Source organism: Pseudophryne corroboree, chromosome 1, assembly GCF_028390025.1.
Source record: "Pseudophryne corroboree isolate aPseCor3 chromosome 1, aPseCor3.hap2, whole genome shotgun sequence".
Lineage (NCBI taxonomy): Eukaryota > Metazoa > Chordata > Amphibia > Anura > Myobatrachidae > Pseudophryne > Pseudophryne corroboree.
In genome coordinates, this window is record NC_086444.1 from 159,701,300 (window position 1) to 159,728,852 (window position 27,553).

The window sequence follows — 27,553 nt, forward strand, 5'->3', positions numbered from 1 at the left end:
CATCGACTTCAGGGAATTGAACCGTATCACGATTAAAAACTCATACCCACTGCCTCTCATTTCGGTCTTGTTTGACCAGCTTCGTACTGCCACCATTTTTTCTAAGATTGACCTACGCGGTGCGTACAATCTAATCCGAATAAGAGAGGGGGATGAATGGAAGACTGCCTTTAATACCCACTCAGGGCATTATGAATATTTGGTGATGCCTTTTGGGCTCTGTAATGCCCCGGCAGTCTTCCAGGATTTCATGAATGATGTGCTCAGGGAATATTTGGATAGATTCTTAGTTGTATACTTAGATGACATCCTAATCTTCTCCCATTCCCTGGAGGAACATCGGAAGCATGTACGCTTAGTCCTCCAGAAACTCAGAGACCACCGGCTTGGGGCGAAGCTGGAGAAGTGCGAATTTGAAGTTCAGCAAATCGCATTTCTAGGATATATTATCTCCCCAGAAGGTTTCCAAATGGAGGGTTCCAAGGTACAGGCAGTCCTGGATTGGGTGCAACCCACTAGTTTGAAGGCGCTTCAGCGTTTCCTGGGCTTTGCGAATTTTTATAGACGATTTATCGCTGGATTTTCGTCTGTAGTGGCGCCCTTGGTGGCACTCACTAAGAAAGGGGCGGATGTTGCTCACTGGTCTTGTGAGGCTAAAGCGGCTTTTGCCCGTCTCAAAAGGGCATTTGTTTCGGCCAAGGTGCTGCGACACCCAGATCCAGAGCGTCCTTTTGTGGTGGAAGTGGATGCCTCTGAGATGGGTATTGGGGCAGTGCTTTCTCAGATGGGAGTGTCTGATAATCGCCTTCATCCCTGTGCTTACTTTTCCCGTAAATTTTCGCCTGCCGAGATGAATTATGACGTGGGTAACCGGGAATTGTTGGCTATTAAGGATGCACTCGAGGAGTGGAGACACTGGCTTGAGGGGGCTAAGTTTGTGGTCTCAATTCTCACTGACCATAAGAATCTGGCATATTTAGAGTCAGCGAAGCGTCTCAATGCCAGGCAGGCACGATGGGCTTTGTTTTTTGCTCGCTTTAATTTTTTGATAACATATCGCCCTGGGTCAAAAAACATCAAGGCTGATGCGCTCTCGCGGAGTTTTGCTCCAATCCAGGAGACCACCGAGGAGCCGTTGCCCATTGTTTCCCCATCATGTATTAAAGTGGGCATTACCCAGGACCTCTTATCATTAGTCCTTAGAGCACAGGAGCAGGCTCCTCCAGACCTTCCGGTAGGTCTTTTGTTTGTGCCTCCTAGGTTAAGACAGCGAGTGTTCCTGGAATTCCATGCCAAGAAGTCGGCAGGTCACCCGGGTATTGCCAGAACTCGGGAGTTGCTATCTAGGGCGGTGTGGTGGCCCTCGGTGGCTAAGGATGTGGATCAGTGGGTTCGGGCATGTGACATCTGTGCCCGAAATAAGACTCCTAGAGGGGTTCCTGTTGGCCCATTACATCCACTCTCTATCCCATCTAAGCCATGGACCCACATTTCAATGGATTTTGTGGTGGACTTGCCCAAATCCTCGGGGATGACAGCCATCTGGGTTGTCGTTGACAGGTTTTCGAAGATGGCGCACTTCGTTCCACTGGTTGGGCTGCCATCGGCCAGACGCCTGTCTGAATTATTTATGCTGCATGTTGTGCGTCTCCACGGGTTGCCACTTGATGTGGTCTCTGACCGCGGATCCCAGTTTGTGGCCAAATTCTGGAGGGCATTTTGTTCCGATCTCCAGATTTCTGTCAGCTTGTCGTCAGGCTACCATCCGCAGTCTAATGGGCAGACTGAAAGGGTGAACCAGTCCTTGGAGCAGTTCCTCAGGTGTTATGTCTCCAAGTGTCAGACTGACTGGGTTGCTCATCTGTCCATGGCGGAGTTTGCCTATAACAACGCGGCTCACTCTGCTACAGGGATCTCTCCCTTCCTTAGTGTGTATGGGCATCATCCTAAGGCCAATTCTTTTGACCCCCTGGACTCCACGCCTGGTGGTTCCTCTGTGGTTTCGGTCCTTAGAGGTATTTGGCGGAAAGTGAAGAAAGCCCTTGTGTCTGTGTCATTAGTGACCAAAAGGGTTTTTGATAAGCGGAAAAGACCCTGCAGCTTCAAATTAGGAGACTTCGTCTGGTTGTCTACCAAGAATTTGAAGTTGAGACAGCCATCTCATAAGTTAGGCCCCCGGTTCATCGGCCCTTATAAGATCACCAGGGTTATCAATCCGGTGGCATTTCAGTTAGATCTGCCCCGTTCTTTGGGTATCAATAAAACATTTCATTGTTCCCTTTTAAAACGGGCGATTAGGAATCCTTCTTCCAGTGGAAGACCTTCCCCTCTTCTGATACGTGGCCAGAGGGAGTTTGTTGTTGAAAGGATTCTTGACTCCAAGGTGGTTCGGGGTCGGCTGTCATTTTTGGTGCACTGGAAGGGGTATGGCCCGGAGGAGCGGTCGTGGGTGCGCAGTTGTGATCTTCATGCCCCCAGACTGATACGCTCTTTCTTCTCGCAGTTCCCAGATAAACCCGGTGGTAGGGGTTCTTTGACCCCTCGTCAGAGGGGGGGTACTGTTAGGGTCTCCTGCCCTGTGCTGCCACGTCGTCATGGCAACCGGGAGACAAGTACTAGCGGAGTAACCTGAGCGCAGCTGATACTCCGGTTCGGGTCTTTTGCTGTGCTGTGGTTATAGGCTCTGTGCACGGCAGGGGATCCGGTGCTGGTTTTTGTGCTCACAGTCTGTGAGGTCTGAGTGGGGCGTGGACAGCACCTGCTTTATAAGGCCTCTTTCCAGGTTAAGCAGATGCTGCTGAATCTTTGTTGGTTAGTCAGTTCCTGAAAGTTAGCCAGTACTGTGTAGCTTTGTATTTGTTTGTTGCTTACTGCAAATAGGCCTGGGGATTTGGTATTACACTCTGCCAATCCAGACCTAGCAGTAAGACTGGAGTCAGTCGTTTAGCTTGCTGGGGTTCTGTTACTACTCTGTGAACTTAGCAAGTTTGCGGCTGTATTCTAAGCCTTGCCTGTCTAATCCTGTCTCACTGTGCTAGGTGTCAGGGGTCAGTTTAGTGGCAGTAAACTGAACCTGTGCTCTGCAAGTGAGAATTAGGATTGTGGAGACTCTCCTTGTGTATATCATTCCATCTCTGACCAAGGAGTTTACTGCCACACCCGTTGGTAACCCTTTAGGGTTTTGCTGTTGCCCTTAGCAACAGCATTTCGGGTTCTCTATGTATTAAAACACAACATCTTGCTTTTCCCATCTGAGCATTTCTAATACAAGGGAGATACCCAGTTCCTTAGCCTCTGGGCTTCTCTGTTCACTTTGTGTGTATTTTGTTACCCTATCACCTTCTGTGTACGTTATGTCATATTCCCCAGTCTGTCTGTGAGTCCATTTGTTGTGCATAACAGTTCTGACACCAGTACTTTCCTGCAGGCACTGGTGTACATAACATGGACTGGGTGTCACCTCTGTGGGAAAGAGCCGATGCCCTACTTGATAATTACTCTGAATTCCTAGTCTCCTTCCGGAAGATTTTTGACGAACCCGAGAGGACCACATCGGCTTCTATTGAGATAATGTGTCTCCAGCAAGGGAACCGGACCGTCGGTCAATACGCAGTACAGTTTAAGACCTATGCCTCTGAACTCCGGTGGAACGAGGAAGCGTTAGTAGCCGCCTTCTGGAGTGGACTGGCAGAGAAAATTAAGGATGAACTGGCTACTAAGGATTTACCACCCAAGTTGGACGATCTGATTTCCCTGTGTACTAAGGTGGATCTGCGCTTCTGATAGCGACAATTTGAAAAGAATCGAGGGGAATGTCCGAGTTTCCGCCCTCTGCCACCTCCTTCTACCTCTCCACCTGAGGTGACTCAAGACGAGCCTATGCAAGTTAATAGGGCTCGCCTCATGCCTGAGGAACGTCAAAGGAGACGCAGGGAGAACTTGTGTCTGTATTGCGGAGCTTCCGGCCACTTGGTGGCTTCCTGCACTCAGCGTCCGGGAAACTAGACCTCCTAACCAGCCGTGGAGACACTAGGTTAGGAGAGTTGAATTTGTCTCCATCTCACTCTGAACCAGCCTTTGAAGTTACCTTGACCTTGCCGCAGGGTCCTAAAGATTTCCTTTCTCTTCTAGATTCAGGAGCCGCTGGAAATTTTGTCACAGCAGATGCGGTGCAGCAACTTCAGATACCTACAGTCAAGCTCCCTCGTCCGATTTCTCTTTCCGCTGTGGACGGTAGCAGAATTTCCAGTGGAATTGTCACCCAACAGACTCTCCATCTTCAGTTATGTGTAGGAGCACTCCATAAGGAGTTACTTAATTTCTTAGTTATTCCAAAGGCTACTCATGATATTGTTTTAGGGCTTCTTTGGCTCCAGAGACACAACCCAAAAATTAATTGGGAAAATATGCAAGTTTTGGCTTGGGGAGAGACCTGTTCCCTTTCCTGTCTTCCTTGTATCAAACCTCTGAATAAATGCAACCTGGAATCTCATCCTCTAAATCCGCCTCAGTAGTCTTCTTACTCCGATGTCTTTAGCAAGCAAGCAGCAGAGGTTCTTCCTTCTCACTGATCCTGGGACTGTCCAATTGATCTTCTACCTGGGAAAACACCTCCTAGGGGGCGAGTATACCCTCTCTCGGCTCCTGAGACAGAATCCATGTCGGAGTACATTAACGAAAATCTAGCCAGAGGGTTCATCCGGCCTTCCACGTCCACGGCCGGTGCAGGGTTTTCTTCGTACAGAAAAAAGATGGAGGTCTTCGCCCTTGCATCGATTACCGGGGTTTAAATGAAATAACGATAAAAAATCGTTACCCGTTACCCCTGATCTCTGATCTTTTTGATCGAGGTAAGGGTACTTCAATCTTCTCCAAATTAGATCTCAGAGGAGCATATAATCTGATCCGGATTAGAGCGGGTGATGAGTGGAAAACGGCCTTTAACACTTGAGACGGGCATTTCGAGTATCAATTTATGCCCTTCGGCCTTAGTAATGCGCCAGCTGTTTTCCAGAACTTTGTGAACAAAATCTTCAGAGATCTAATGTATAAATCGTCATAGTATATCTAGATGACATCGTTTACCTGCCCGGACGCTCTGGCGCGGTCCCTCCAGTGGGGGTGCAGGCTGCTGGCGAGGGGCACGACTTGCAGGCATATCTAGGAGGAGAGGTCTCAGAGGCAGCAGCAAACGTTTGTGCAGCTTCCAGCTGCAGAGGTATGGGATGGGCGTCTCCGCCTTGGAAGGATCAGCTAATCTAAAACACTCAGTCACCTGCAAGGTTTGCAAAACCAATAGGAAACAGTCTGCAGGTATAAATCTGGGGATTTCTGGGTAAGAAATCGCCAGTGCAACGTCTTTCACACAGTACTGTGTGTGTGTGTGTGTGTGTGTGTGTGTGTGTCAATCTGTGCTCCACAGCCTTGAATCTACAGCATTCTGTTCCAGTTTCTCTGCAAGTTCCTAGAATTCCAGGCTTCTTCACTTCACCGACTGAATCCTCAGTTTTCAGCTCCAGCATAATCCTCTCAGAAGTCCTATGAAAAAGACTTTCATCCAGCCTGCCCGGTTTATCCTGTGGAAAGCTACCGACACCGAACCCCAAGCCACAACTCCGGATATTCAAAATCCAAGCCCCGTGACAGTGGTCTTCTGTCCACATCTTTCTCAGGTTCTATGCTTTTGATACATTCGCTTCCCTGGATTCTTCCTTTGGACGCCGGATTCTTCTATCCACTCAGGAGCATCCTCTCCCTTGAACAACTGCTTTGGAACATCCAAATTGTCTCCCCTGTGGAGCCATGGAACCCGAAGTAGTAATGGAGAGTTATGATAGACTTACCTTAGTTAACTCTCTTTGTTCGAGGTCCGTAGGGTCTACAGGGCACTCATCCTGATGCACCAGGCTTCTCTAGGCTTTTTTCTCTTGGTCACCTGTTCCCTTCTCTGTTCTATGAGAGTGTGTTATTGTGTGTACCATGTCTTCCTTCTCTCATATCCTGCTCCTGCCTTGGGCTTGTTGACAAAATTGATCTGCCCAAGCATGGAGGTGGGGTATACGGGAGAAGGACCGTAGCATCTTGGGATACCTAAAAGCTTAACTGTTTAGTGCCCGGTCCTTTACCACCACCTACACCCCATTGTCTCCCCCGTGGACCCTATGGACCTCGAAGAAAGAGAGTTAACTAAGGTAAGTCGACCATAACTCTCCTTTTTTTCTTCTTTCACATGTACTGTAGTTCAGGAATCAGCATATTGGGAGGAAAAATTCTAAATCTGCTAATACTATCATAATATCACATAAAACCCTTTAATGTAGTTACACTTACAAAATACAAAGGAGTCTAAAATCCCCAACAAACACCTCAGATCCTGCACAAGAGTGAGAGCTCTGTGTACCGCCCGAAGTTCTAGAACACTGATGGACAAACAGCTTTCTGCAGGAGTCCAATTTGCACCCTTTGGTCCTCATTCCGAGTTGTTCACTCGCTAGCTGCTTTTAGCAGCCGTGCAAACACTAAGCCGCCGCCCTCTGGGAGTGTATCTTAGCTTAGCAGAATTGCGAACGAAAGGATCGCAGCGCTGCTACAAAAAAAGATTGTGCCGTTTCTGAGCAGCTCCAGACCTACTCCTAGCTTGCGATCACTTCAGACTATTTAGTTCCTGTTTTGACGTCACGAACACGCCCTGCGTTCGGCCAGGCACGCCTGCGTTGACCCAGGCACCACGCCTGCGTTTGTATCTGACATGCCTGCGTTTTTACACACACTCCCCGAAAACGGTCAGTTACCTCCCAGAAACACCCACTTCCTGTCAATCACTCTGCGGCCAACAGTGCGACTGAAAAGCGTTGCTAGACCTTGTGTAAAACTGCATCGGCTTTTGTGAAAGTACGTCGCGCGTGCGCATTAAGCAGAATAACAATGCGCAGAAGTGCCGATTTTTTTGCCAGATCGCTGCGCTGCGAACAACGGCAGCTAGCGATCAACTCGGACTGACCCCCTTTGCCCGCAATTGAAATCCACCCATAAAATATTTTGCTCTTTTATCTCATGTGCTTCGCCTAAAAGGATTGCATTCGCTCAAGAATAGGAGTGTGAAGTAAAAAACTTCATTTGTGCTGTGCACACAAATGTCATCGATTGAACTTTAGTTTATTGACCTTTTTCCAAATGTTTTTTCAGCTGCTGTAAAAATGTAATAAGCAAAGGTAAGCTTCTGGGCTTTGATCAATTTAAGAATATTCTATTTTAACATTGACAACTGTTGTAGTGAGCTATGTGGACGTTTGGTTAGAACATAATTATAGTAAAATAAAATCTAGGATTAAATAAATTAGGTATATAAGCAGGTGAACTTTTCCAAGTGCCTTTCCTTAAAGATATGTCAGATCAGGGTCAGACTGGGCCACAGGTGTACAGGAGAAAACCTGGGTGGGCCCCATGACCTGAATACACCAACCCATCTCTAGGGGTCAGTATCTTGGTGAAGCTGGATCATGGATGAACATGGGTGCTTGGTTTGTTTCTATGGAAATTAAACCAAGATTGCCGTCCTGCCAACCAGTGTGGTTGGTCTTAATACATCCCTCTCCCCTCCTTTATAAAGAGACCCAATTCTTTGCATGTCATCTCTAATGTTCGGTCAAGTCCCGCTGTTGTGGCTGGCCACACGTCCTCTTGTGAATGGTTACACGTCTAAACCTGGCCTCTACCACTTCATTCACTACGGTAGCATCTAGATTCCCTTCGAGGAACTTTACCATAATGGGGCCACTCTACTGCTTGGGGCAGAAACAACTGTTTCTCTGACGTCCTAGTGGATGCTGGGGACTCCGTAAGGACCATGGGGGAATAGCGGCTCCGCAGGAGACTGGGCACAAAAGTAAAGCTTTAGAACTACCTGGTGTGCACTGGCTCCTCCCCCCATGACCCTCCTCCAAGCCTCAGTTAGATTTTTGTGCCCGAACGAGAAGGGTGCACACTAGGTGGCTCTCCTGAGCTGCTTAGTGAAAAGTTTAGTTTTAGGTTTTTTAGGTTCAGTGAGACCTGCTGGCAACAGGCTCACTGCATCGAGGGACTAAGGGGAGAAGAAGCGAACTCACCTGCGTGCAGAGTGGATTGGGCTTCTTAGGCTACTGGACATTAGCTCCAGAGGGACCGATCACAGGCCCAGCCATGGATAGGTCCCAGAGCCGCGCCGCCGGCCCCCTTACAGAGCCAGAAGACAGAAGAGGTCCGGAAAATCGGCGGCAGAAGACGTCCTGTCTTCAACAAGGTAGCGCACAGCACTGCAGCTGTGCGCCATTGCTCTCAGCACACTTCACACTCCGGTCACTGAGGGTGCAGGGCGCTGGGGGGGGGGGCGCCCTGAGACGCAATAAAAACACCTTGGATGGCAAAAAATGCATCACATATAGCTCCTGGGCTATATGGATGAGTTTAACCCCTGCCAGAATACACAGAAAAACGGGAGATAAGGCCGCCGAGAAGGGGGCGGAGCCTATCTCCTCAGCACACTGGCGCCATTTTCCCTCACAGCTCCGTTGGAGGGAAGCTCCCTGGCTCTCCCCTGCAGTCACTACACTACAGAAAGGGTTAAAAAAGAGAGGGGGGCACTAATTACGCGCAGTATTAAAAATACAGCAGCTATAAGGGGAAAAACAGATATAAGGTTATCCCTGTATATATATAGCGCTCTGGTGTGTGCTGGCAAACTCTCCCTCTGTCTCCCCAAAGGGCTAGTGGGGTCCTGTCCTCTATCAGAGCATTCCCTGTGTGTGTGCTGTGTGTCGGTACGTTTGTGTCGACATGTATGAGGAGAAAAATGATGTGGAGACGGAGCAGATTGCCTGTAATAGTGATGTCACCCCCTAGGGGGTCGACACCTGAGTGGATGAACTGTTGGAAGGAATTACGTGACAGTGTCAGCTCTGTATAAAAGACAGTGGTTGACATGAGACAGCCGGCTACTCAGCTTGTGCCTGTCCAGACGTCTCATAGGCCGTCAGGGGCTCTAAAGCGCCCGTTACCTCAGATGGCAGATATAGACGCCGACACGGATAAAGACTCCAGTGTCGACGGTGAAGAGACAAATGTGACTTCCAGTAGGGCCACACGTTACATGATTGAGGCAATGAAAAATGTTTTACACATTTCTGATAATACGAGTACCACCAAAAAGGGGTATTATGTTCGGTGAGGAAAAACTACCTGTAGTTTTCCTGAATCTGAGAAATTAAATGAGATGTGTGATGATGCGTGGGTTTCCCCCGATAACAACTGATAATTTCTAAAATGTTATTGGCATTATATCCTTTCCCGCCAGAGGTTAGGGTGCGTTGGGAAACACCCCCTAGGGTGGATAAAGCGCTCACACGCTTGTAAGAACAAGGGCTCTACCCTCTCCTGAGATGGCCGCCCTTAAGGATCCTGCTGATAGAAAGCAGGAGGGTATCCTAAAATGTATTTACACACATACTGGTGTTATACTGCGACCAGCAATCGCCTCAGCCTGGATGTGCAGTGCTGGGTTGGCGTGGTCGGATTCCCTGACTGAAAATATTGATACCCTAGATAGGGACAGTATATTATTGCCTATAGAGCATTTAAAAGATGCATTTCTATATATGCGTGATGCACAGCGGAATATTTGCCGACTGGCATCAAGTCTAAGTGCGTTGTCCATTTCTGCCAGTAGAGGGTTATGGACACGACAGTGGTCAGGTGATGCGGATTCCAAACGGCATTTGGAAGTATTGCCTTATTAAGGGGAGGAGTTATTTGGGGTCGGTCTTTCAGACCTGGTGGCCACGGCAACAGCTGGGAAATCCACGTTTGTACCCCAGGTCGCCTCTCAACATAAGAAGACGCCGTATTATCAGGCGCAGTCTTTTCGTGGGCAAGCGGGCAAAAGGTTCCTCATTTCTGCCCCGTGACAGAGGGAGAGGAAAAAGGCTGCAGAAATCAGCCAGTTCCCAGGAACAGAAGCCCTCTCCCGCCTCTGCCAAGCCCTCAGTATGACGCTGGGGCTTTACAAGCAGAATCAGGCACGGTGGGGGCCCGTCTCAATGAATTTCAGCGCGCAGTGGGCTCACTCGCAAGTAGACCCCTGGATCCTTCAGGTGATATCTCAGGGGTACAAATTGGAATTCGAGACGTCTCCCCCTCGCCGTTTCCTAAAGTCGGCTTTACCGATGTCTCCTTCTGACAGGGAGGCAGTTTTGGAAGCCATTCACAAGCTGTATTCCCAGCAGGTGATAATCAAGGTACCCCTCCTGCAACAGGGAACGGGGTATTATTCCACACTGTTGTGGTACCGAAGCCGGACGGCTCGGTGAGACCGATTCTAAATCTAAAATCTTGAACACTTACATACGGAGGTTCAAATTCAAGATTGAGTCACTCAGAGCAGTGATTGCGAACCTGGAAGAAGGGGACTACATGATGTCTCGGGACATCAAGGATGCTTACCTTCATGTCCCAATTTACCCTTCTCACCAAGGGTACCTCAGGTTTATGGTACAGAACTGTCACTATCAGTTTCAGACGCTGCCGTATGGATGGTCCACGGCACCCCGGGTCTTTACCAAGGTAATGGCCGAAATGATGATACTCCTTCGAAGGAAGGGAATTTTAGTTATCCCTTACTTGGACGATTCCCTGATAAGGGTAAGATCCAGGGAACAGTTGGAGGTCGGTGTAGCACTATCTCAGGTAGTGTTGCGGCAGCACGATTGGATTCTCAATATTCCAAAATCGCAGCTGATTCCGACGACTCGTCGTCTGTTCCTAGGGATGATCCTGGACACAGTCCAGAAAAAGGTGTTTCTCCCGGAGGAGAAAGTCAGGGAGTTATCCGAGCTAGTCGGGAACCTCCTATAACCGAGCAAAGTCTCAGTACATCAATGAAAGGGTTCTGGGAAAAATGGTGGCTTCCTACGAAGCAATCCCATTCGGCAGATTCCACGCAAGAACTTTCCAGTGGGACCTGCTGGAAAAATGGTCCGGGTCGCATCTTCAGATGCATCAGCGGATAACCCTGTCACCAAGCACAAGGGTGTCTTTCCTGTGGTGGTTGCAGAGTGCTCATCTTCTAGAGGGCCGCAGATTCGACATTCAGGACTGGGTCCTGGTGACCACAGATGCCAGCCTGCGAGGCTGGGGAGCAGTCACACAGGGAAGGAATTTCCAGAGCTTATGGTCAAGCCTGGAGACATCACTTCACATAAATATCCTGAAGCTAAGGGCCATTTACAATGCTCTAAGCTCAGCAAGACCTCTGCTTCAAGGTCACCCGGAGTTGATCCATTCGGACAACATCACGGCAGTCACCCACGTAAACAGACAGGGTGACACAAGAAGCAGGAGGGCAATGGCAGAAGCTGCAAGGATTCTTCGCTGGGCGGAAAATCATGTGATAGCACTGTCAGCAAGTGGGGACTTCACCCAGAAGTCTTCCACATGTTTATAAAACTCGACAAGTATTGCGCCGGGTCAAGGGACCCTCCGGCGATAGCTGTGGACGCTCTGGTGACACAGTGGGTGTACCAGTCAGTGTATGTGTTCCCTCCTCTGCCTCTCATACCCAAGGTACTGAGAATTATAAGATGGAGAGGAGTAAGCACTATATTCGGGCTCCGGATTGGCCAAGAAGGACTTGGTAACCGGAACTTCAAGAGATGCTCACGGAGGATCCGTGGCCTCTACCTCTAAGAAGGGACCTGCTCCAGCAAGGACCCTGTCTGTTCCAAGACTTACCGCGACTGCGTTTGACGGCATGGCGGTTGAACGCCGGATCCTGAAGGAGAAAGGCATTCCGGATGAAGTCATTCCTATCCTGATCAAAGCCAGGAAAGATATAACCGCAAAACATTATCACCGCATTTGGCGAAAATATGTTGCGTGGTGCGAGGCCAGTAAGGCCCCGACGGAGGAATTTTCAACTAGGTCGATTCCTACATTTCCTGCAAACAGGAGTGTCTATGGGCCTGAAATGGGGGTCCATTAAGGTTCAAATTTCGGCCCTGTCAATTTTCTTCCAAAAAGAACTAGCTTCAGTCCCTGAAGTTCAGACGTTTGTGAAAGGGGTACTGTATATACAGCCTCCTTTTGTGCCTCCAGTGGCACCTTGGGATCTAAATGTAGTTTTTGGGTTCCAAAAGTCACATTGGTTTGAACCACTTAAATATGTAGAGTTAAAATATCTCACATGGAAAGTGGTCATGCTGTTGGCCCTGGCCTGGGCCAGGTGCGTGTCAGAATTGGCGGCTTTATCCTGTAAAAGCCCTCATCTGATTTTCCATTCGGACAGGGCGGAATTGAGGACTTGTCCTCAGTTTCTCCCTAAGGTGGTTTTCAGCGTTTCACCTGAATCAACCTATTGTGGTGCCTGCGGCTACTAGGGACTTGGAGGACTCCAAGTTGCTAGACGTTGTCAGGGCCCTGGAAATATAGGTTTCCAGGACGGCTGGAGTCAGAAAATCTGACTCGTTGTTTATTCTGTATGCACCCAACAAGCTGGGTGCTCCTGCTTCTAAGCAGACTATTGCTCGTTGGATTTGTAGTACAATTCAGCTTGCACATTCTGTGGCAGGCCTGCCACAGACAAAATCTGTAAAAGCCCATTCCACAAGGAAGGTGGGCTCATCTTGGGCGGCTGCCCGAGGGGTCTCGGCTTTACAACTTTGCCGAGCAGCTACTTGGTCAGGAGCAAATACGTTTGTAAAATTCTACAAATTTGATACCCTGGCTGAGGAGGACCTGGAGTTCTCTCATTTGGTGCTGCAGAGTCATCCGCACTCTCCCGCCCGTTTGGGAGCTTTGGTATAATCCCCATGGTCCTTACGGAGTCCCCAGCATCCACTAGGACGTCAGAGAAAATAAGAATTTACTTACCGATAATTCTATTTCTCGTAGTCCGTAGTGGATGCTGGGCGCCCATCCCAAGTGCGGATTGTCTGCAATACTGGTACATAGTTATTGTTACCAGAAAAAAATCTGGTTATTGCTGTAGTGAGCCATCTTTTCTAGAGGCTCCTCTGTTATCATGCTGTTAACTGGGTTTAGATCACAAGTTATATGGTGTGATTGGTGTGGCTGGTATGAGTCTTACTCGGGATTCAAAATCCTTCCTTATTGTGTACGCTCGTCCGGGCACAGTATCCTAACTGAGGCTTGGAGGAGGGTCATGGGGGGAGGAGCCAGTGCACACCAGGTAGTTCTAAAGCTTTACTTTTGTGCCCAGTCTCCTGCGGAGCCGCTATTCCCCCATGGTCCTTACGGAGTCCCCAGCATCCACTACGGACTACGAGAAATAGAATTATCGGTAAGTAAATTCTTATTTTTTGTGTCGTTATCGTGACACTTTTTGCACAGTCCAACAAATGTGTTTTTGCCCCAAAATATGCAATTACTGAATATTCAGCAAATTGATGGTTCACATATGCTCTTCAATGGTAATGATCAGTGCAATGGATCATCCTGTTATTGAACAGTTTTACACGTTGATCAGTAACTATTATTGACAGGTCTCTCATATGTGACCCAGGTTAATTATGGTAACCGCTGCTTTATAATAAGTATCAACCTACAGTATACCTATAGCTGAAATTAGCATAAGGAGGCCACCCTATTGCCTGGGTCAGAAATAACCTTTTCTATGTCATCATTGTGACACTTTCTGCTCAGTGCAGTTGATGTGCTTTTGCCCTCATGGATGTAGGAAATTTAATTATCGAATATTCAGCAATTTAACAGTTTGTAAATGCTCTTCAATGGGGTAATAGATAATTTGGCTATTAGGGCAAACTCATCTTTTATGTGGTAATGTTTTTATCAAGATATCAGATTTCTTACTTTCTGTTCTCACTTCAACTTATTCGGTGAACTCTCCTTTGTGATCCAGGTCGCAGTCCCTGCCTAACACAGACAGAAGATTCACCACTCTGTATTTTGGTCTTCCTGGCATTCTATTTTGATTACTTATGCTATGTATGTATTCTCAGACCTACTCTTATTTCTGCTGCTCTCTCATTAGTGTCTTAAGTGATTTCTGAGGCCCTACTACCATACCATACCACAAATGCCCAATCTCGTCTGATCTTGGAAGCCAAGCGGTTTGGGCTTGGTTAGTACTTGGAAGGGTGACCTCCAAGGAATACCGAGTGTTGTAGAGGCCCACAAGAATTGTCAGGACGCAAGTAACCTTTCAACACTAACAGCAGAAGCACCTCTTTCTTCCTTTCTACAGTCAGCTGCTAATATAGGCATTATTAGCCTATTAGTACCACATAAATTTCTCTTCTAACTGGCACGATCAGCCATACGGTACCACGTTAACCCAGGTGGGGATCTCTGTAATGCCTGGCCAATTGTGGCCTTATTAATACAGTTTACCTGTACTGGTCAGGGAGGAAGGATACAGCCTAAATCTATGGCTGCATACCCCCTAACCCATATCATATGGAAAATGACCAGAACATTCACTATTTTTAACTTCTAATATTCATTAGTCACCATTTTTTCATAGCACTGGTGGGTATAGACCAGTGGTTCTCAAACTCGGTCCTCAGGACCCCACACAGTGCATGTTTTGCAGGTAACCCAGCAAATGCACAGGTGTATTCATTATTCACTGACACATTTTAAAAGGTCCACAGGTGGAGCAAATTATTTCACTTGCGATTCTGTGAGGAGACCTGTAAAACATGCACTGTGTGGGGTCCTGAGGACCGAGTTTGAGAACCTGTGGTATAGACAATTTCCCCTAACGATTAAAATTTTAAAAGGGGTTACTGTACTGACTTTTTCTTTACTCTATCTATATATTCTAGGTCAATAATTCCAGCTGGGTACTGTGAGTCAGTGTCTAATTTTTTTGACATACTATTAAAAGTTACGTTTTATTTCTCTAACGTCCTAGTGGATGCTGGGGACTCCGAAAGGACCATGGGGAATAGCGGCTCTGCAGGAGACTGGGCACAAAAGTAAAAAGCTTTAGGACTACCTGGTGTGCACTGGCTCCTCCCCCTATGACCCTCCTCCAAGCCTCAGTTAGATTTTTGTGCCCGAACGAGACGGGTGCAGGCTAAGGGGCTCTCCTGAGCTGCTTAGTGTAAAAGTTTAAAGTAGGTTTTTTATTTTCAGTGAGACCTGCTGGCAACAGGCTCACTGCACCGAGGGACTAAGGGGAGAAGAAGCGAACTCACCTGCGTGCAGAGTGGATTGGGCTTCTTAGGCTACTGGACATTAGCTCCAGAGGGACGATCACAGGCCCAGCCATGGATGGGTCCCAGAGCCGCGCCGCCGGCCCCCTTACAGAGCCAGAAGACTGAAGAGGTCCGGAAAATCGGCGGCAGAAGACGTCCTGTCTTCAATAAGGTAGCGCACAGCACCGCAGCTGTGCGCCATTGCTCTCAGCACACTTCACACTCCGGTCACTGAGGGTGCAGGGCGCTGGGGGGGGGGCGCCCTGACACGCAATAAAAACACCTTTTTTGGCAAAAAATACATCACATATAGCTCCTGGGCTATATGGATGCATTTAACCCCTGCCAATTTTTCCATAAAAAAGCGGGAGAAAGGCCGCCGAGAAGGGGGCGGAGCCTATCTCCTCAGCACACTGGCGCCATTTTTTCCTCACAGCTCCGTTGGAGGAAGGCTCCCTGACTCTCCCCTGCAGTCCTGCACTACAGAAACAGGGTAAAACAAGAGAGGGGGGGCACTAAATTGGCATATATATACAGCAGCTATATTAGGGAAAAACACTTATATAAGGTTATCCCTATATATATATATAGCGCTCTGGTGTGTGCTGGCAAACTCTCCCTCTGTCTCCCCAAAGGGCTAGTGGTGTCCTGTCCTCTATCAGAGCATTCCCTGTGTGTGTGCTGTGTGTCGGTACGTTGTGTCGACATGTATGAGGAGGAAAATGGTGTGGAGGCGGAGCAATTGCCTGTGTTAGTGATGTCACCCCCTAGGGAGTCGACACCTGACTGGATGGTCTTATGGAAAGAATTACGTGATAGTGTCAGCACTTTACAAAAGACTGTTGACGACATGAGACAGCCGGCAAATCAGTTAATACCTGTACAGGCGTCTCAAACACCGTCAGGGGCTCTAAAGCGCCCGTTACCTCAGGTCAATACAGACACAGACACGGACACTGACTCCAGTGTCGACGGTGAGGAAACAAACGTATTTTCCAGTAGGGCCACACGTTACATGATCACGGCAATGAAGGAGGTTTTGAACATTTCTGATACTACAAGTACCACAAAAAAGGGGTATTATGTGGGGTGTGAAAAAACTACCCGTAGTTTTTCCCGAATCAGATGAATTAAATGAGGTGTGTGATGAAGCGTGGGTTTCCCCCGATAAAAAACGGCTAATTTCTAAAAAGTTATTGGCATTATACCCTTTCCCGCCAGAGGTTAGGGTACGTTGGGAAACACCCCCTAGGGTAGATAAGGCGCTCACACGCTTAACAAAACAAGTGGCGTTACCGTCTCCTGATACGGCCGCCCTCAAGGAACCAGCTTATAGGAAGCTGGAAAATATCCTAAAAAGTATATACACACATACTGGTATTATACTGCGACCAGCAATCGCCTCAGCCTGGATGTGCAGTGCTGGGGTGGCTTGGTCGGATTCCCTGACTGAAAATATTGATACCCTGGACAGGGACAATATATTATTGACTATAGAGCATTTAAAGGATGCATTTCTATATATGCGAGATGCACAGAGGGATATTTGCACTCTGGCATCAAGAGTAAGTGCGATGTCCATTTCTGCCAGAAGAGGATTATGGACGCGACAGTGGTCAGGGGATGCGGATTCCAAACGGCATATGGAAGTATTGCCGTATAAAGGGGAGGAGTTATTTGGGGTCGGTCTATCGGACCTGGTGGCCACGGCAACGGCTGGGAAATCCACCTTTTTACCCCAAGTCACCTCGCAGCAGAAAAAGATACCGTCTTTTCAGGCTCAGTCCTTTCGTCCCCATAAGGGCAAGCGGGCAAAAGGCCACTCATATCTGCCCCGGGGCAGAGGAAGGGGAAAAAGTCTGCAGCAGACAGCCTCTTCCCACGAGCAGAAGCCCTCCCCCGCTTCTGCCAAGTCCTCAGCATGACGCTGGGGCCTTACAAGCGGACTCAGGCACGGTGGGGGCCCGTTTCAAGAATTTCAGCGCGCAGTGGGCTCACTCGCAAGTGGACCCCTGGATCCTGCAGGTAGTATCTCAGGGGTACAAATTGGAATTCGAGACGTCTCCCCCTCGCCGGTTCCTGAAGTCTGCTTTACCAACGTCTCCCCCCGACAGGGAGGCGGTATTGGAAGCCATTCACAAGCTGTATTCCCAGCAGGTGATAATCAAGGTACCCCTCCTACAACAGGGAAAGGGGTATTATTCCACGCTGTTTGTGGTACCGAAGCCGGACGGCTCGGTGAGACCCATTTTAAATCTGAAATCCTTGAACACTTACATAAAAAGGTTCAAGTTCAAGATGGAGTCACTCAGAGCAGTGATAGCGAACCTGGAAGAAGGGGACTATATGGTGTCGCTGGACATCAAGGATGCTTACCTCCATGTCCCAATTTGCCCTTCTCACCAAGGGTACCTCAGGTTTGTGGTACAGAACTGTCACTATCAGTTTCAGACGCTGCCGTTTGGATTGTCCACGGCACCCCGGGTCTTTACCAAGGTAATGGCCGAAATGATGATTCTTCTTCAAAGAAAAGGCGTCTTAATTATCCCTTACTTGGACGATCTCCTGATAAGGGCAAGGTCCAGAGAACAGTTAGAGGTCGGAGTAGCACTATCTCAAGTAGTACTACGACAGCACGGATGGATTCTAAATATTCCAAAATCGCAGCTGATTCCGACGACACGTCTGCTGTTCCTAGGGATGATTCTGGACACAGTACAGAAAAAGGTGTTTCTCCCGGAAGAGAAAGCCAGGGAGTTATCCGACCTAGTCAGGAACCTCCTAAGACCAGGCCAAGTGTCAGTACATCAATGCACAAGGGTCCTGGGAAAGGTGGTGGCTTCTTACGAAGCTATTCCATTCGGCAGATTCCACGCAAGAACTTTTCAGTGGGATCTGCTGGACAAATGGTCCGGATCGCATCTTCAAATGCATCAGCAGATAACCCTGTCTCCAAGGACAAGGGTGTCTCTCCTGTGGTGGTTACAGAGTGCTCATCTCCTAGAGGGCCGCAGATTCGGCATTCAGGATTGGGTCCTGGTGACCACGGATGCCAGCCTGAGAGGCTGGGGAGCAGTCACACAGGGAAGAAATTTCCAGGGCTTGTGGTCAAGCATGGAAACGTCACTTCACATAAATATCCTGGAACTAAGGGCCATTTACAATGCCCTAAGTCAGGCAAGACCTCTGCTTCAGGGTCAGCCGGTGTTGATACAGTCGGACAACATCACGGCAGTCGCCCACGTAAACAGACAGGGCGGCACAAGAAGCAGGAGGGCAATGATGGAAGTGGCAAGGATTCTTCGCTGGGCGGAAAATCATGTGATAGCACTGTCAGCAGTGTTCATTCCGGGAGTGGACAACTGGGAAGCAGACTTCCTCAGCAGACACGATCTTCACCCGGGGGAGTGGGGACTTCACCCAGAAGTCTTCCACATGATTGTGAACCGTTGGGAAAAACCAAAGGTGGACATGATGGCGTCCCGCCTCAACAAAAAACTGGACAGATATTGCGCCAGGTCAAGGGACCCTCAGGCAATAGCTGTGGACGCTCTGGTAACACCGTGGGTGTACCAGTCGGTGTATGTGTTCCCTCCTCTTCCTCTCATACCAAAAGTACTGAGAATCATAAGAAGGAGAGGAGTAAAGACTATACTCGTGGCTCCGGATTGGCCAAGAAGGCCTTGGTACCCGGAAATTCAAGAGATGCTCACGGAAGATCCGTGGCCTCTACCTCTAAGAAAGGACCTGCTCCAGCAGGGACCATGTCTGTTCCAAGACTTACCGCGGCTGCGTTTGACGGCATGGCGGTTGAACGCCGGATCCTGAAGGAAAAAGGCATTCCGGATGAAGTCATCCCTACCCTGATCAAAGCCAGGAAGGATGTAACCGTACAACATTATCACCGTATTTGGCGTAAATATGTTGCGTGGTGCGAGGCCAGGAAGGCCCCTACAGAGGAATTTCAACTGGGTCGATTCCTGCATTTCCTGCAAACAGGACTGTCTATGGGCCTCAAATTAGGGTCCATTAAGGTTCAAATTTCGGCCCTGTCAATATTCTTCCAAAAAGAACTAGCTTCTGTTCCTGAAGTTCAGACGTTTGTCAAGGGAGTACTGCATATACAGCCTCCTTTTGTGCCTCCAGTGGCACCTTGGGATCTCAATGTAGTTTTGGGATTCCTAAAATCACATTGGTTTGAACCACTCACCACTGTGGACTTAAAATATCTCACATGGAAAGTGGTAATGCTGTTAGCCCTGGCTTCAGCCAGGCGTGTATCAGAATTGGCGGCTTTATCCTATAAAAGCCCTTACCTAATTTTTCATACGGACAGGGCAGAATTGAGGACTCGTCCTCAATTTCTCCCTAAGGTGGTTTCAGCATTTCACTTAAACCAGCCTATTGTGGTGCCTGCGGCTACTAGGGACTTGGAGGATTCCAAGTTGCTGGACGTAGTCAGGGCCCTGAAAATATATGTTTCCAGGACGGCTGGAGTCAGAAAATCTGACTCGCTGTTTATCCTGTATGCACCCAACAAGCTGGGTGCTCCTGCTTCTAAGCAGACGATTGCTCGTTGGATTTGTAGTACAATTCAGCTTGCACATTCTGTGGCAGGCCTGCCACAGCCAAAATCTGTAAAAGCCCATTCCACACGGAAAGTGGGCTCATCTTGGGCGGCTGCCCGAGGGGTCTCGGCTTTACAACTTTGCCGAGCAGCTACTTGGTCAGGGGCAAACACGTTTGCTAAATTCTACAAATTTGATACCCTGGCTGAGGAGGACCTGGAGTTCTCTCATTCGGTGCTGCAGAGTCATCCGCACTCTCCCGCCCGTTTGGGAGCTTTGGTATAATCCCCATGGTCCTTTCGGAGTCCCCAGCATCCACTAGGACGTTAGAGAAAATAAGAATTTACTTACCGATAATTCTATTTCTCATAGTCCGTAGTGGATGCTGGGCGCCCATCCCAAGTGCGGATTGTCTGCATTACTTGTACATAGTTATTGTTACAAAAATCGGGTTATTGTTGTTGTGAGCCATCTTTTCAGAGGCTCCTTCTGTTATCATGCTGTTAACTGGGTTCAGATCACAAGTTGTACGGTGTGATTGGTGTGGCTGGTATGAGTCTTACCCGGGATTCAAAATCCTTCCTTATTGTGTACGCTCGTCCGGGCACAGTATCCTAACTGAGGCTTGGAGGAGGGTCATAGGGGGAGGAGCCAGTGCACACCAGCTAGTCCTAAAGCTTTTTACTTTTGTGCCCAGTCTCCTGCGGAGCCGCTATTCCCCATGGTCCTTTCGGAGTCCCCAGCATCCACTACGGACTATGAGAATAGAATTATCGGTAAGTAAATTCTTATTATTCTGCATATATCATATGGTATTTACCAAGTTGCTAAGAGTGCGCCCACAAAAAGAGTCTTCTTTTTCTCTGTATTTTTCTGCAGTCTTTTTTCTGACTCTGGGCGCACCACCAAATGGACAGACTAGTACTGATACGAACTGTATCCAGATTGTCCTTCTTTGGTTAAGCACAAATTATTAAAAATTATTATTGCTATATTACTAGTGCCTAGTCGCCCTTTTCTCTTTGCTACATTGTCCCAATATTGCAATGTTTTTGACTTGAAAATGACAGCATAGCCTGATTATTATGTAGTGAAGTCTGTAAGATCATTACCGTTATAGTGAATGCTGTTGCAAGCTGACTACAGATCATACAGTCTTGCAAACCACAAAGATCATTGATTCTACTCATAATAAACGTGACTTCTACTTCTAGGCCAACAATCTCCAGAGATACAACATATGTGCAAATCAGTCACAAGAATGCATCTGGATAGAATGAAGACCGCAACAAAACAGGTATGTCTTCAGTTATTTAGAAGCTTTTATATTGTTTAGACTGCACAACAGAGAACTGGAGCAGAACTTTTTGAAATGGTACAAAATATAAATCCCTGGTCAGTAGTGTACTACATTTCACTAGGAAACAGCTCCTTACGGAGACAACATAATCAATTAAAATCCAACTACTCTTAAGATCTTTGCAGGTGCTAGATTTGTTGCTGCATCTGTCATCCAGCCAGTGCCACTGTTACTGCTATTCCTTCAGCTCTTGTGCCAGCAACAATGGCAGATGATGTTTCTCATCTCCTCCAGAGAACAGCTTTTAGATGCTGTTATTTGTTCTGTGGGGATCAGTATGATATCCCGGCTGTCAGGATCCCAATGGTCAGAAGGCAGATGCCGGGATTCTGACCGCCGGTATTTAACCGGGTGTCGAGATTCTGGCGTCGGTATCCTGACAGCCGTGTAAATTGACTGCCTCCCGTTCTGTGATGATGTGATTCAACTGCAAGGTGATTTCTTGCCATGATATCTCTGCCCCTCTGTGCATATTGGAACCCATGCAGATACAGACCTCTTGGCTTTCTACAGAAAAGACTAGAAGATAGTTAAGTGGACTGCAGGCCTGATTCAGATTTGTACAGTATTGTACAGACACAGGGAAGCGAACGTGCAATACCATATAAATAAAATGCAAATGCAGCAGGAGGCGTCTGCATGCATCTGTGATCCGAGTGCTGGCCGCAGCCTTCGTCCATCTGCGTAAGCCGAAGCTTACTGGCCGCCGGAACCCCTCTACCAAGTCCGATGATGCAGACCCTGGGTTGCCGCCAACCAAATGCTGTGGCATGTTAATCATGCTGAGGCTTAAGGGCCCCATACACTATCGCGACATGTCCGTCTGACATATCGCGGGCGATCACCCCCGGGGTCAGGATCACCCAAGATACATAGTTTGCTGTCCTTTTGCATACGATGTATCTTGGGAGATCCAGGCCGATCCCAGCCATGCCTGCGGGGTCGGACCAGATTCAATGTGAAGCACATTCAATCTGGAGTATCCAAGCCAATGCTCACGGGAACGCACATCGTATCGGAAATGCCTCCGAATGCCCGAAATCGGATGAAATTGGGCATTATCGTCCTAGTGTATTGGGCCCTTAATGGGGAACTGCAGGCGATCATGGAGGACCCATTCTGCACATGCACAGGACAGGATTGGCACATGTGCAGACCATAAAGCATCGGATTTGTACGTAAACCTTCGGGTTTGCATATACATTCAAATTAGGCCCTGTGTCTGTACTGTGGAGAAATGGGACACACATGGATGATGTCTGCAAGTTGCTTTCATTAGTTGAGCTAGAATTACCTGTTTGCTAGAAATAGTTGGAGTTTGAAGTCCTTTGAGTCTCCTTCATAATGTACATAGGGGGTCATTCCGAGTTGATCGCTAGCTGCCGTTGTTCGCAGTGAAAAAAACAGCTAATCTGCGCATGCGTATGCACCGCAATACGCACACACGACGTACGGGCAGGGCCGGTGCAAGGTTTCTTGGCACCCTAGGCAAAATGTCTGCCTACTGCCCCCCAACATCATCAGTTACTCACTTTCCCAGTCACTAAGGTGAAAGTTCATAGGTGGCGTCTTATATGTTTCCCAGCCGTCTGACTGCATTATCTCTCAAAGATATCATTAATTATTTGATAGCTACACTCAGTGGCACCACCTTCCCAGATACTGGCACCCTACCCAGCTGCCTATCTCTTTTTATTTCATTCATCTCTCATACATTCATACATATCCATACACTGCCTCTCTCATATATACATTCATACTCTCTCATTCCTTCACAACTCTCTACTTTTCCTGTCTTTCTCATTCTCGCTCTCTTTTACATATATATTATCTCCCTTTATTTCTGCCACACACTGCTTCCATACATATATAAACATACACTGTCTCTATAAATTCATACACAGCCTCCATACACACATACATCCAAACACTGCCTCCATACATACACACATATATACATCCATACACTGCCTTCATACACATATACAGTACATCCATACACTGCCTCCTTACATATATACAATACGTCCATACACTGCCTCCATAAATACATATATATACAGTACATCCATACACTGCCTCCATACATATATACAGTACATCCATACACTGCCTCCATACATACATATATACAGTACATCCATACACTGCCTCCATACATACACTGCCTCCATACATATATACAGTACATCCATACACTGCCTCCATACATATATACAGTACATCCATACACTGCCTCCATACATACATACATACATACATCCATACACTGCCTCCATACATACACATATATACATCCATACACTGCCTCCATACATACATCCATACTCTGCCTCCATACATATATACACTGCCTCCATACATATATACAATACATCCATACACTGCCTCCATACACATATACATTCATACATACACATATATACAGCCATACACTACCTTCATACATACATCCATACACTACCTCCATACATACACACATATATACAATACAGCGATACACTGCCTCCATACGTACATACATATATACATTCATACACTGCCTACGTACGTACGTACGTACGTACGTACGTACGTACGTACGTACATACGTATATACATTCATACACACTGCCTCCGTACGTACGTACGTACGTACGTATATACATCCATACACTGCCTCCATACATATGTGTACAGCCATACACTACCTCCATGCATATATACAGGACATCCATACACTGCCTCCGTACGTACATACATACGTACGTACGTACGTACGTACGTACGTACGTACGTACGTACATACATACACACATATATACAATGCATCGGTACACTGCCTCCATACTTACATAGGTACATACATATATACATTCATACACTGCCTCCGTCCGTCCGTCCGTCCGTCCGTCCGTACAAATATATATTCATACACGGCCTACGTACGTACACAGCCTCCATACATACATCCATACACTGCCTCCATATGTACATACATACACTGTCTCCATACATACACACATATATACACTGTCTCCATACATCTATATATACATACTGTACATAAATACAACCCCCCGCCCCCCTTCAGTGCACACTTTAGCAACTACCACTTCCCCGGGGTGTGACTCCAGGCAGCCACTACTCCGGGTGCCCCACCATCGCACCAAGGGGGCGACATCTTACCGCTGGCCAGGATGCTGTACTGTTCCCCGCTGCTGCCACCATCTTCCAGCTCACGGTGCCGCCCGGGTTAGCGCTTCTGCTAGCGGGGAGAAACTGCTGCTGTTGCTGCTGGCGGCTCCATAGTGCACAGCAGCTGGTGAGGGGCGGCCAGGCGGGCGGCTGCTGCTGGCGGGGAGGCACTGTTCCTGGTGCTGCCGCCGGCTCCGAGTCCATAGTGCGCTGCAGATGGCGCGAGGTGGGTGGCTGCTTCTGTCGGGGGGCGGGCGCCTGCTGCCTGCCTGATACCCGCATTTGTCCTCAATCCCCTCCGCCTCTCCGGAACTCACAGAACTATATTAAAAAAAAAAACAGTGCTGGGGGTTGCGGGGGAAAGTGGAGGCCGCTCACTCCTAGTTGTGCTGCTAAGTGCCGCCCTCCAGCGGCCGGCGCTCTAGGCAGCTGCCTACACAGCGACCTTGGTGCACCTCTTTTTTTCTTTGCATCATGTGCTGTTTGGGGACTATTTTTTAAATATGCCATCCTGTCTAACACTGCAGTGCCACTCCTAGATGGGCCAGGTGTTTGTGTCGGCCACTTGGGTCGCTTAGCTTAGTCACACAGCTACCTCATTGCGCCTCTTTTTTTCTTTGCATCATGTGCTGTTTGGGGACTATTTTTTTGAAGTGCCATCCTGTCTGACACTGCAGTGCCACTCCTAGATGGGCCAGGTGTTTGTGTCGGCCACTTGGGTCGCTTAGCTTAGTAATCCAGCGACCTCGGTGCAAATTTTAGGACTAAAAATAATATTGTGACGTGTGAGGTGTTCCACATAGACTGAAAATTAGTGGAAATTATGGTTATTGAGGTTAATAATACTATGGGATCAAAATGACCCCCAAATTCTATGATTTAAGCTGTTTTTGAGGGTTTTTTGTAAAAAAACACCCGAATCCAAAACACACCCGAATCCGCCAAAAAATTTTCAGGGAGGTTTTGCCAAAACGTGTCCGAATCCAAAACATGGCCGCGGAACCGAATCCAAAACCAAAACACAAAACCCGAAAAATTTCCGGTGCACATCACTAGTTCCAGGAAACAATTTACCTACAGACAGGTTTAATAAATTATTTAATAAAATGTATCCTCAGAAAGTCAGTACTGGTTTTCTTTTGACTCCTTGGGGGAGGAAGGAATCGGGGGGGAGGGGCGGGGGAGACATAGTTAAAAAACGCAGAGTGTGCTATGTTAATAGTAAGCCAGTGGCTATGTGTGTCACCCAGCCAGAGCTACTGCTGCTCTTGCTCCTTCTGTGTCCTTTGCGGAGAAACAGCAGATGACACTTGTCTCCTGTAGAGTGCAGCTTACAAGTGCCACTACTTTATTCTGTGATGATGTGACTATGGGCTGGAACTCCTACACCTGTTCTATTGGTTCTTCTGGCTTTTAAGGCTCCCTCTCCTGCACACTTGTACTAATTGTGTACCAGTCTTCTGCTATCCCAGTGTGTGGTACCTGCGTTCCTGTGAGTACTACTTTGTATAGACCTGGATTGCCATTATATTCTGTTTCTGTCATCTGCCCTGACCTAGGCTTGTTAATTGGACTATGCTCTTGTTTTCTACTTGCCGAGACCTCACCCTGTTCATTAATTTCTGCTCTTGCCTGCTGCTTGCTTTGACTTTGGCCTGTTGATGGACTTACTTTCTCATACGTCCTAGAGGATGCTGGGGTCCACTTCATGACAATGGGGTATAGACGGTTCCGCAGGAGCCATGGGCACTCTTAAGACTTTTCAATGGGTGTGAAATGGCTCCTCCCTCTATGCCCCTCCTCCAGACCTCAGTTTTAGAAATGTGCCCAGGCAGACTGGATGCACTCCAGTGGAGCTCTACTGAGTTTCTCTGAAAAGACTTATGTTAGGTTTTTTATTTTCAGGGAGAACTGCTGGCAAAAGTCTCCCTGCTTCGTGGGACTGAGGGGGCAGAAGTAGGAACCAACTTCCTGAAGAGTTTCATGGCTCTGCTTCTGGCTGACAGGACACCATTAGCTCCTGAAGGGAACTGAACGCTAGCCGTGCCTAGATGCTCACTCCCATAGCACGCTGTTACCCCCCTCACAGAGCCAGAAGTCAGAAGACAGGTGAGTGCTAGAAGACAGATCTTCAATCAAGCAAAGTGACGGTTGAGGTACCGCACGGCTGGCGGGAGCGCAGCGCACCGTGTTGCCCACACATACACATGCACTGCAGGGTGCTGGGCGGGGGGGGGGGGTGCCCTGGGCAGCATGAAACCTGGCATAAATAAGGGGCATAAGTTGCTGAGGCACAGTCCTACCCCCGCCAGTATAAAAAAATTACCTCATAAAAGCTGAAGAGAAACACACCATTGAAGAGTGGAGCTTCCTCCTCAGTCAGCCAGCACACTGCTCAGCGCCATTTTCTCTCCTCAGGCTGCAGAGACAACGCTGGTCCTCCTCCACTACTGAACAAGTATCAGGGTGCAAAACAGGGGGGGCCACAGTGAATTTGGTGCTATATAATTGTGTGATTAACATTATAAAAGCGCTGCATGTCAGTGGGCATTTTGTGTTCACAGACATTGTGTTACTGGCGCTGGGTTGTGAAGTGGCAAATCCTATCTGTGTCCCTCTGACATATTTTACTGTGGGTCTGTCCCCTATAAGTCCCGGAGTGTCTGTGGTGTGGTTGTGCACGTGTGTGACATGTCTGTGGCAGGGAACTCTGTGGAGACATGTTAGGGACACAGAGGTGTAATATGACACCAAGGGCCTGACTGGGTGAAAGGTTACATGATAGTGTGAATCATATCAGTAAGAGGTTGGACTGAATCTCATACAGAAAATGAAAAATGAAAATAATCTGTTGAAGATGTGATTTTTAATAGTTCTGCCTTTCATCCACAGGGACCTTTCTGGGTCACATACAAATTTGCACAAGTAGTACAAACTGATACAGACACGGACTCTGATTCCTGTGTCGACACTAGTGATTCCAGGGGAATAGGTCCTAAGTTAGCAAAAAAGCATTCAAAACATGTTTTAGCTATAAAGGAGGTGTTAGAAGTTACGAAGCCCCCTCTTTTACCACAAGGAGAGGGTTTACTTTAGTAAACAAGTAATGTAATTTTATCTCCACCTCAGGAGTTGAACAGTCTCTTGGAGGGAGTCTGATTTAACTTGAAAAGAAATTTCAGATTTCCAAAAGGAATTCAGGCAGCTTACCTTTTTCCAAAAAAGGTTGGAGTCACCCC

At 47.9% G+C, this 27,553-nt stretch overlaps 1 protein-coding gene and 1 pseudogene across 1 annotated transcript in view; both read left to right on the forward strand.

The window, feature by feature from the left end:
* Positions 1-27,553, forward strand: part of LOC134889019 (uncharacterized) — a 391,009-nt gene that overhangs the window by 101,005 nt on the left and 262,451 nt on the right. Inside the window, exon 4 of the mRNA XM_063913347.1 lies at positions 20,992-21,074. Coding sequence (XP_063769417.1) covers positions 20,992-21,074 — 83 coding nt within the window. The remainder of the gene's footprint in view (positions 1-20,991; positions 21,075-27,553) is intronic.
* Positions 14,060-14,177, forward strand: LOC134945323 (5S ribosomal RNA; annotated as a pseudogene).